This window comes from Mastigoproctus giganteus, chromosome 6 (assembly GCF_048544385.1).
Source record: "Mastigoproctus giganteus isolate SK-2022 chromosome 6, ASM4854438v1, whole genome shotgun sequence".
In the NCBI taxonomy this organism is placed as follows: Eukaryota; Metazoa; Arthropoda; class Arachnida; order Uropygi; family Thelyphonidae; genus Mastigoproctus; species Mastigoproctus giganteus.
The window spans coordinates 39,506,640-39,518,956 of record NC_143580.1 but is presented as its reverse complement, the minus strand read 5'-3'; the positions used below and the strand labels follow the sequence as shown (position 1 = coordinate 39,518,956).

The 12,317-nt window shown below is 34.7% G+C and overlaps 1 protein-coding gene across 3 annotated transcripts in view; it reads right to left on the bottom strand.

The window, feature by feature from the left end:
- The window catches only part of LOC150084180 (calpain-5-like), a 110,816-nt gene that overhangs the window by 72,679 nt on the left and 25,820 nt on the right, over positions 1–12,317 (bottom strand). For all 3 annotated transcript variants that reach the window (XM_090375921.1, XM_090375922.1, XM_090375923.1), the window contains exons 5-6: positions 11,900–12,092; positions 11,461–11,660 (exon numbers count right to left, since the gene is read on the bottom strand). In XM_090375921.1, coding sequence (XP_090232047.1) covers positions 11,461–11,660; positions 11,900–12,092 — 393 coding nt within the window. The remainder of the gene's footprint in view (positions 1–11,460; positions 11,661–11,899; positions 12,093–12,317) is intronic.

Here is a 12,317-nt window from a genome sequence, read left to right as displayed (position 1 = left end):
CACAGTACAGTTACTACAGTATGAATGTAAATAATACCATTCACATCAACAAAGGTAATCATCATATATTTGCCAGCAGACTTGTTGGCAGATATATGAGGTGTGACTAGTAAAAAATTAGACTACAGGAACTCCCTGACTTACATTAGGGATGCATGCCGTGGAACGCTACATAAGTTGGATTTTACATAATTTGGAATTTCCCCCATGCTTGTGCAGCACTCGCAACTGTGCACGCTGAATCGATTGAATCAAAAAAGAAATGTTCAACAAACATGTAAATAGAATTATTTATTGTATTTATTCAATTTTTTTTTATCTCATGAGCAGGAAAAATTACAAAAGCATGCAATTTAAAAAAATTTCAAAATTATAAAATTATAAAAAAAGAGAGGAGACAGGCATAATTGTCAGTAGGTTTTACCTCTTGAGCATCATTGCCAGAATCAACGTCTTCAGCTGATAAGTACACCGCTGCGGAGGTTGAGGGCTGAGAAGATTTAGAAGGGGTCGGCGGCTCAACCTTACGAAAGAACATATTAATGGATGACTGGACAGTGGCTTTTTTCTTTTCATTGTAGATTTTTTTGTAGCAAGCAAACTTATCATTCACCCCCTCTGTTAAATTTTAAGAATCGTTGGCTGTCAGGATCCATCTTCTCAAGCCTTCCATTGTCGATGCAGTTTCACAAAATGCCATTGCCATCTTTCTGGTGATGAAGTGTTTCAGCTCCTCATTTGGTTCACCTCGAGCTTCGTCAGCATTTTCTTCTTTCACTATCACTGCCTTCAAGTCAATAAGTTATTCGTTAGATAATTCCTTCTCTTCTTCCTCTATTAACTCCTCCACATCTTTGGCATCAACCTCCAACTGAAGTAGCTCTGCAACCTTTACAATCTTATCTGTAACCTCTTCATATGATTCGTCTTTTTCAAATCCTTCGAAGCCTTTCACGTGCCGTGGGCATATTTTTTTCCATGCGCCATTTAAACAACTTTTAGTAATTTCCGCCCAGGCCTTATTAATGTTTAAGATGCCGTTGTAAATACTGTAAGATTTCCAAAAGTCTCTTAACATAAAATTGGCTCAGACAATGCCTGAGCAAATGTTGTGCATAAATAGTATGCTTTTTTGTTTGGCGGTAGAAATGACTCTCATGTTCGAATTGTAATCATCTAGATGCGTAGGATGTCCAGGAGCATTATCTAATAGGAGCAAAATCTTGAAAGGAACGTTGTTGTCTTTACAATATTTTTCAACATTGGGAATGAAGCAGCATTTAAACCAATCCTCAAAGAGAGATATTGTTATCCATGCTCTCTGGTTCGATCGGAAATGCCCGGGTAGGGCGGCTTTATTGATGCCCTTAAATGCACGAGGATTTCCAGAATGGTACACAAGCAATGGAATTAATCTGCAATCCCGTTGCATTAGCTCCAAGCAAAGAGCGTGGCCCTAACGCCTTGAAACCTGGCATTGTATTCTCCTCTTTGGCAATGTATGTCCGATCCGGCATTTTTTTCCAATACAAAGTAGTCTCGTCAACGTTAAAAATTTGCTGCGTTGAATAGCCGCCTTCACAAGTAATTTTTTCCAACACATCACAAAATTTCTGTACTGGCAACTTCACTGCATACTTTAATGTTTTGGAAACCAGCACGATGCTTGAACCTATTAAACCACCCGTTGCTTGCCATGAACTTGGGTTGGGGTTCGTCGTACTTATCCTTAATATCTTTATAAATACTTGTTGCTTTTGCTTGAATGGTCATTAGACTCAGGGGCACTCGCTTCTGAATCTGATTTTCCATCCATATTATTAATAGCTTTTCCATCTTCGGTATAGCACCTGAACACTGTTTCATGATCACTGCTGATCTTAAATGCATTGATCCTTTAACATGTTCTTTTATATGCTCGCTGTTGAAACAGTGAGACCTAATTCCTGTGCAATAGAAAACAAACTTTGCCCTGCTTTGTATTTCTTAATCATTTTCACCTTCATTTCTAAATCAATTTTGTTTCATTTCCTACTACTGCCACCACTTGCACTTTCCATTGATCACTTTCTCTTCATCGTTGTAATAAGTAAATAGGAATGAAGAGAAGATTCCGAAAATTTATTTATGTTTTTTATACGATTGAAGATTTCAGTGAAGGGGAACACATTTCACCACAATACCGTAATGTAAAAACCCACAGAATTCCAGTTATCGGTATTATCACAAATGCAATAAGATAGAGTTTACCACCCGTTTATAATTAGATGCACTAACAGAAAAGCCCAATAAACAAGAAAATGCAAATGTTTTTATTGTTTTATGGCCGTGACCTCCAAAAACATGCTTTAGAAAAATATCACAAAGGCATTCAAAATTGATTCTTATAACGGAACTATGATAACGAAAATGTAGTGCAATTTCCATTATAAAAATGACCTTTTAGAGAGATAAATAGCTTAGTAATATAGCGAAATTTACAACTTCCAAGGATTTGGAACGAATTAAAAAAATATATAAAAAATACCAATGTGTTTGGGTTCATATTATGATATTTTCACAATACCTCCATTTATTCCTACCGGACACAAAATGCATTATCACGATTTTTTTAAGTTTGCACAGGCCAGCAAACACTTACATAAAGTCGAATTTTCGTAAGTCAAGGAGTTCCTGTATTGCAATAAAATAAATATAATGAAATATTTCATACCTTATAAGGTATCCCCCTTCCATTTAACTGCCTTGGTCTTGCACACACTCTGTTCCATATGTTTTTTCCAAGCACAGAAATATTTCTGGAAATCATCTTCTGTAAGTCCTTTTAACACTTCATTTTTTTCTGAATGTCTTTAATGGATTGAAAATGGGTTCTCTTAGGCACACTTTTCAGTTTAGGGAAGAGAAAAAAGTCACAAGGGGCTAGGCCTGGTAACACCTAGCTCCTTATGACTTTTTTTTTTTTTTTCTTAAGTGTCTTGTTCTGTTTGTCTGAACATGCACTTAGAGTGCATGTTCAGACACACGGGGATTTGTTTTATGGCCAGAAACTGGAGAACAAAGAGCACACCGTGTGCTGGAACATTGTCTTGATGGAACATCCAATCACCCATCCACAATTCAAGTCTCTTTCTTCAAATTTTTCACGCCGCCTTGTCAGAACTTCAATGTAGTATGTTTGATTGAGAGACTGATTTGGTGGGATGTATTCAGCCATAGTCCTTTAATATTGAAGACAACAAGAAGCACGGTTTTCATTTTTGATAATCTTGCTTTCTCTTCCACTGCATTAACTATCCTTTAGTTTCTCAGTCATACTGGAACAGCCAACTTTCATTGCAAGTAATTACAGTATTCAGAAAGTCTATCTTCTTCAATTTTTTTCAAATCATCTTCACAAACTTGGAGTCCTCTCATTCTTTGATCATCATTCAAAATTTGTGGCACCATCTTGGCATACTTTCCTCATGCCTAAATTTTCAGTTAAAATTTATTAAACTGTTTCTTTGTCCATATTGAGCTCTGATGCAACCACTCTAATGCTTAAACAATGATCACTTCTGTCAGCACCAGACAGTGGGGCCTCTGTAGCCAGGTGGGAAGGAGCAGCAGTGCGTAGCACACGCTTCTAAATTAGACAGGGGTTCGAGCCCGTCACCACCAAATACAGAGGATGCAGAAAGGTCAGGGAATGACCACCGCATATCCCGGAGCATCACCAAGGTACATCACCAAGGGCGTCAAGACTAATACTCAAGATTTCTAAGAGGTACAAGCTAAAGATTATAATGATTTATGCACCAACATCGAGCCATGATGATGAAGAGGTTGAAGAAATGTACACCGAAATTGAGAGTCTTCTAGATGAGCAGAAAACCCACTACACTATTATAATGGGGGACTTCAATGCTAAGGTTGGAAAAAAGCAAAACAGTGCAGAAAGAGGAACTATAGGAAATTTTGGAATTGGTGAAAGAAATAAAAGAGGTGAAAGACTTGTGGAATTTGCAGAATCTCAAGGACTGTCAGTAATGAACACTTTTTTCAAGAAAAGGGTGAACAGAAAGTGGACATGGAAGAGTCCAAATGGATTAACAACTAATGAAATCGACTTCATCCTCACTAACAGAAGATATATTGTGAATGACGTTACCGTCCTGAATAAGGTAAATGTTGGAAGTGATCACAGAATGGTAAGATGTACACTTGATATAGATGTAGGAAAGGAAAGGAAAAAACTGACTCGAGTAAATAATACAAAGGTCTTTGAGATAACAGAGGAGGAGAAAAGGCAGTATGTACTGGAACTTAAAAACAAGTTTGAGCTTCTGCAGACTGCTGAGGACCAAGATATCGACGAGGAATATTACAACTTTCTGAAAGTGATAAAGCCCAAGAAACCTATAGGGAAACAGAAATCCAAAGAAGAAAAAAAAATTAGTCAAGAAACACTTGTCATGATGAACCGAAGACGACAAATGAAGAGCGAGAAAAACACTGACAGGGAGAAAATTGAGTATACTGAGTTATGCAAAGCCATTAGAAAGAGACTCAGAGAGGACATAAGAAGATTTAACACAAGAAAAGTAGAACAAGCATTAAGGGAAAACAAAGGATTTAAATCAGCAGCCATGAGCAGTAATACAGAAAGACAAATGATACTGAAACTGAAGAATAGCGATGGTGTACTTATAAACAGCAGAGAAGGCATAATTCAAATAGCAGAAGACAACTATAGAGAATTATACAAGGAGCAGGGGAATGATTCCAGCATTGGGGAAGATGGATTGCAAAGTAGCAACACATACGACATACCCGATATTCTTCCTGATGAGGTAGAACATGCATTGAAGAAAATGAAGAATCGGAAAGCCCCGGGGGAAGATGAAGTTATTGTAGAGTTGTTAAAATTGGGAGGAGGAGACATAACACAAAAACTGGCAAGGCTCTTCACAAAGTGCATTAGAAAAGGTGTGACGCCTAAGCAGTGGAATAATGCAATCATAGTTTTGCTGCATAAGAAAGGAGATAAATCAGAAATTGGAAATTATAGACCAATTAGCTTGTTATCCAACATCTACAAGTTGTTCACAAGGGTCATTACTAACAGATTAGAAAGAATACTTGATGAGAATCAACCGAAAGAGCAAGCTGGCTTTAGGACAGGATTCTCAACTATGGATCACCTTCACGTAATATCACAGCTAATGGAGAAAGCAAATGAATATAAAACACCATTATGCCTGGCATTTGTGGATTATGAAAAGGCATTTGACTCCATACAGCATAAGGCAATGTTTCGGGCACTGGAAAGACAAGGCATAGATACCCCATATATTATGATTTTGAAGAAAATATATGAGAATGCTACCTCCGTTATTAGACAAGACAAAGACAGTAGGAAATTTAAAATCAAGAAAGGAGTTCGACAAGGAGACCCAATATCTCCGAAGTTGTTTACTGCTGCCCTTGAAGAAGATTAGACTGGTTACAGAAAGGAATCAATGTGAACGGAGAGTACCTAAACCATTTACGATTTGCAGATGACATTGTGGTCACAAGCCACGATCCCAAAGAATTAGAGGAAAATCTTAATCAGTTATGCACAGTTAGTAAGGATTTTGGACTAAAGATGAATGTGGCTAAAACAAAAGTAATGATGAACAAGTATGCCACAGAAAGGGACATAATGATTGAAGGAGCAGTAATTGAAAAGGTGGAGTCATATACTTATCTGGGACAAGTTATTAGCTGTAATAATGATAAATGGCTGGAAGTCAAGAGAAGAATAAATTTTGGATGGATAGCATTCAGGAAATCTAGTCACATACTGAAGAGCAATATCCCAGTTTGTCTGAAATGTAAAATAATGAACCAATGTATACTCCCCACCATGACTCATGGAAGTGAAACTTGGGCACACACCAAAAGAATGGAAGAGAAGCTGAGAACTACAGAGCGAAGAATGGAACAAATTATATTGGGAATCAGACTATTAGATAAGAAGAGGAACACATGGATTAGGCAGCAAACTCAAGTAAAGGACATTCTTATCAAAACTAAAGAACTAAAATGGTCTTGGGCAGGACACATAGCTCAAAGACATGATTACTGATGGACTAAGAAAATAACAGAATGGTACCCAAGAGGAGCTAGAAGAAAACCTGGAAGACAAAGGCGGAGATGGATAGATGAAATTCATGAGTTTTTGGGTAGTAAATGGATGGCCAGTGCTCAAAACAGAAGGAACTGGAAAGTTGCTGGAGAGGCCTTCATCCTGCAGAGGATTGAAAATGGCTGATGATGATGATGATGATCCCGGAGCAATATGGCCCTAGTTGCTAATGCTCCTAAAAACCAAATAACAAACAAACAAGCACCAGACAGTGAATGGAATGCTCATTCACTGTCTTCCACATTCTCTCTTCTTTCTAAAATCTTTTATGGCATTCTTTTGACATAGTACCTTCCACATAAACTTGATATTAACAACAACTTTCAGATGGTGTTTTCTTTAGTTTTGTTAAAAATCTGAGATTGATTGATTTTTATGGCACATGAGCAACTAAGGCCATGATGCACAAACTCCACAACGCAATTGAAAACCTCACTGCAAAGTGAGTGAGCATGTTGGAATGTAACTTAGCAGGCAACTAGGGAAAGAATCAAGGTAAACTGCTGTGCCTTTGTTTCACAGATGGCACTTGGTACGTAGTGGCTGTGTGTGCAGTCTCGTTATTTAATAGCCACACCTTGTATGCATGGATTGTGCCTTATTTGGGGGGGAGGTTGGAGATTTGCTATGCTTCCACTACAAACATTATCATTTTGATCCAAGATTAGAGTGGGAGATCCATTGCTATCTCCAGTGATTATTCTGTTTAAAAAATGATTTTTCTTACACTGGTAGGTGTTTCTAAATTGAATACAGATGATAACTCTAATCTGCCTTTGTTCAGAAGTAAGGGCTGAGAGACCTAACATGAACAAACACCTATCCATTTCTAAATGTTCTTTCAATTTGCTTTGTGAACTTCCAGAGCTAACATAAAAAGCTTTTGCAAATCATCTGAATGTAATTTGCATGTCTTCAAGAATGATAATACAGTACAAATAGTCAAGATTTATTGATGATGTCCTGAGAAAGGGTTCGTGTTCTGTGCTGTTTCTATCATCTGTTGAACTGTTGCCATTTAAATATAGTAGATCTGGTGCAGCAGATTCTTATACGGCTTTTGCAAAATTTCTAATTTTTCTGCTTTGTTCAGTAGGACAAAACAAAAAAATTAGAGGTTTCATGCCAGTTTTCAGAAATTTGTGTGAATCTACAGTGATAAAAATAACATATGTCACAGATGAATACCTGATAGGTATAACATACATTTTTAATAATCATTCCACATTTTGCATAGTAAAATCAGTCTCAATCATTTTTGTTCACCCGTCATATTTTCCTCATATAATAAAATAAAATATCTAATACAAAACACTATACACTCTTTCGGTGAATAATCACTGACAGAATGGCTTCAATAAGCTTTACTTAGGAAGCAATACAAATACCTTAAAAAGACGTCGTTATTTCCATACATATGTTTTTTTCAGGGAGTATTTCAACACCTAACTTTTGAACGAAAACAAAATTGTTCTAATGTCTTCTTGAAGTAATACATCTCTCATTCATTCCTAAAATAGAACTTGAATATCAGAAACCTTTAAATCCACAATCATGACTTACTTTAAAAAAAAAAGTGATAGTCTAAACTTCTGAGTACCTGTTGACTTATCTGATGCAAATCACTCATTTTAATAATCATTCTACATCAGGAACTCATCTGATATATCATATTATTCATCTCTTTTCCTTACTGACATGCTAGTTGACAATAAAACGTTTGAAACTTCTAGCAATTTTAGTGCCATTTTAACATTTTATTCTGAGATTGAAAAAAAGAAAAAAGGGCAACACAGAAAAAAGGGCAACTCTTGGTGACCTGCTTCACATGAGATAGATATTTAGTAGCAAAGTTAGTTTTTTTTTTTTCTCTGCTACACAGCTGAGGCTTTTATAAACACATGTACAGTAATGTTTTACAGTTCTTATAGACCTGATTCACACTGCATGAGAGAAGAGATGTAAAATATAATCATGTGAAGCTTATGAAACAAAAAGCACTGATATTTTGTGAATAAAAGATTTCTGGGATAAAAAACTTATTGTTAAACTTAGTTTTGTTCATAGCCCTTTTTTACATGTAAGTTTGCTAATTTATTTTATTCATACCCTATTCCTAAACTTACAGACACAACTAATTCTGTCCATGTGACTTTGCTTAATGTATAACAAAATTTCTTATTTATAAAGAAAGCTTTCCTTTTCAGAAGTCTTGAGGAGTATGAATTAGTATTAGTATTAGTATTAGTAACGGCCGTATGGTGCAAGAAAGCCTATGGCTTATGCTGCACCAGCCAAAAAAAAAAAAAAAAAAAAAAAAATCCGAACAAAACAATGATAAAAACAAAAATTAAATAAATAAATAATAATAATTAATAAATAAATAAAAATAATAAAATGAAATTAAAAATTAAATAAAAAGGAAATTAATCCTATCATCCTATGCGCTTCCCTTACCCGAAAGTACTATCCAGATGACCTTTGAATTTCCCCAAACTGTCGGCCTCTACCACCCATGAAGGCAACTTATTCCAGTAATTTATAACTCGCTGGCTAAAATAAAACTTCCTGCAGTCCAATCTAAACATTTCCCCACGTAACTTGAATTTATGTCCCCTAGTTCTAGCATCATTTATAATCTTGAAAATTTTGTCCTCATTCATTTTACTGATGCCTCTCAGAGCCTTAAACACCTCAATCAATTCTCCTCTAAGGTGTCTAGTTTCCAAACTCTGCAACCCACATATTCGAAGTCTTTCTTCATAAGGACGCCCTTTTGCCGATCTCACCAGGCGAGTTACCCTTCAAAAATATATTTTTAGTTCGCCCGCTAGATGGCGCCACTTATTTTCGACATTAAATTAAAATTATTTTTTTACTTTACCCAGGCTCGAACCCAGGTCATTGCTACTGATGGTCCAGTGCTTATCCCCACGGCTACCCTTTCAATTAAATAACAGTAAATTAAATAAATTAATAAAATAAATAATTAAAAGAATTAAAAAATTTTACAAAATTTTAAAAATTAAATAAACTTGTGATGATTATAGTTTACGTTCTCACAGTGTCATTTAATTTTTGAAAAGATGGTACCAAAGAATCATTTATTCTTAGAGAAACAAGAATCCAATTCTTAACCTTATGAATAAAGAAAAGGGAACCTTCTTTAGATTTACTACTAGTACAAATGATGAAAAGAAGCAAGCTTATATAACATCAGCCAAAAAAAAACCTGCCACATTTGTCCATCTCTTCTAATAATTTGTCCAATCCATCCATCTGGATTGGGGAAGTGGGTAGTTTCAAATTTATTCAAATTACCCACCTCCAACAACACCAGATGGAAGTTTGCTCCAATAATCAATCATTCTCTTGCTGAAAGAAAATTTTTGCCAATCTATCCTGCAACTATCCTTTATCAATTTAAGTTTATATCCCTTTGTGTGTTGTCCAGAAGGAAGACTTCTGGACAACACACAAAAAGGGATAACAACACACGTGAAGTCTGAAGGAAGACTCCAATTTTGCAACTGCAGAATTGAAGTCTTCCTTCAGAAGGGTACCCTTACCAAGAAAGACTGTGTCCTAACTTACCTTGTTGCTCTTCTCTGCACCCATTCCAACAGATCTACAAATTAAGTTTCCAGACTTTTATGCAGTACTTAACATGTGACCTAACCACAGCCTTATACAACAGGATAATGACTTCCTTGTCCCTGCTGACAAAATTCCTATATATCACACAGAGAGAACCCTGTGGGCTATACCAGCAGCCTGTCTGTACTGCTCAGAGACTTCAGGTCAGGTTGTACAATTACTTCTAGGTCCTGTTTATTCTCTACAATGACCTTAAGTGTGGTACCACCCAATTAATGATAACTCAGTCAAACTTTGAAATTTAAGATGCTGCCTTCAAACATTATTTTAGATCCCTAATCAGATTTGATGATTTAGATCTAACCATTTTTAAGAAAACCTGTTAGAAAGTGAAAATACTGGATTTTATTTATGGAATAAAGACAGAAATGCACACATTTGCAACTTAAATAAGAGCACTGATTCAATTTCAAGACAAAGTTAAAGCACCTGACCTGTGTACAATTTGCAAGAAGCAAAAAAAAATTTAATATTTTAAATATTATTTTTTAAATTAATATTTGAATACATTTATATTATACAGAATGAATCTAGTTTTCTGGCAGTCTATGAGGATGGTTTGGAGAGGAGGAGTGCCAGTTTCATGAATTTGCCAATAAATAAATTCCTCTTCTAGGCACCTGCACTACATAATGAGATACTGCAATGTGATATTAAAATTTTTAATTACACCTGTGTACTATACTTTTATTTCCTAATTTTAAATTGATGCTTATTTTCATGCTGCTTCTTCATCACTGAAAGCTTTTCTTTCTTCTTTTTGTTTTTTTATCACTTGAGTTATCACATGTTGGACAGACACTGGATCACTTGAGTTATCACTGGAAACTTTTTACTGATTGTTCTTTTATATCATAAATTGCTGAAGGGACAAAATTTTTGTACATTAAGATTTTCATCCTTTTTCTGGTATTCCACAAATACATTTCTGTTTTAAAGTTAACACAAACACAAGTTTTTCAACAACTTTCTGATATTTTTTTAATACCATAATAGATGGATCAGTTATGGATATGACAATACAAATACACTTGCTTAAGTAACTAATACTTTAATGGAAGTCGTTGGGTGCAAAGCAAAAAACTTTAGTGCCTCCAGTGGTCACTTTTGATATGATGAAAAAGTAAATACAATATTTTCCAACTTAAAAAAAAAAAAAATTTATAATGCTAAAATTATTTAAAAAACTGTTTTATTTAATATATTTTTGCAATGTTTAATTAATTCAGCTTTTGCTTCTGTGTGGGTTGGTAGCTAGATAGGTGGTACCAACAGGCTCTCTTTTTTTTTTTAATATATTAATTTCAAACATGCCAGTTGCATGACCTGTTCAGACTGGATGGATGACAGATAGCTGGGCTTTTAGTGTATTTTAAAAGTAGTGTGTCATAAAGATATGAAAGGATAATATACTAAAATCTAAATTAAATTTTGTCACTAGAATGACTTAAATTATTGACTATTAACATTTTCCAGTTTTCGTTCTCAGTGTAACCCAATTTTATAGAAGTTGAAAATAATAAGCTCATTATAACGTAATGAGCAATTTCACTTTCATCAATTAATTAAACAAAACCATCTCTTGCAACAAATAAAACAATAAAAACAAATATGTGGATAAAACTTACTCATCACTAAAGGGGCCTAACCACTCATGTTTGCCCCATGGATTTCGTAAACGAATCATATAAATCTTTTCTCTACCAGTAAAAAATGACATCAGTCCTGTATTGCCAATGTAAACTTTCCTTACTGCTGTAATACAGTACGCATGTCCTTTCAGAAGGCCTACTTCTGTACGAACTTCTTGCTCTTCCTGACAAGTGGCCTGCATTAAAAAAAAAAGTATACAGAACTCTGATAAAAATCAACTTTTAATATCATAAATCTTGAGGGAAAACTGCTATAATTTCTATTTTATGATTAAAAATGTAACAGATTTGAAAATGTATTCAACAATAAAAATACATATACTTATAGACAAATATAAAATATAATAAAAATTGTATTTGAATGAACTTAATTTTTATTTATAATAGCCATTATGGAATAGGCCAAAATACTTACAGTAATTGCACAACACATTAATGAGTGGTTTTCCATTTCTTTTATCAGAGTTTTAAACAGTTCTTTTCGTGTTTCTTCATTCTCAAAATATTTTGCATTTGGTAAGGGTACCATTTCACAAATTCCACCTGTAAAATCTACTAATGCATCAGAAAGATTTCCACCAGTCAAGGCTTCATAACATCCCATTAACCTAAAAATTTAATTTAATTTAAAAAAATTATTAACAACCGTAGAAGTAAGATAATTCAATTTTCAGTTATTGTGAGAGGGTTAATACAGCAGTATAATATACATTAATATAGCAGGGTTAATATAACTGACACTTAATAAAACAGGCCTACGTGCTCTGGATTCATAATGCGAAAATTTATTTTTATTTGTTACACAGAGCATTGATAAAACTACAATAAATAAA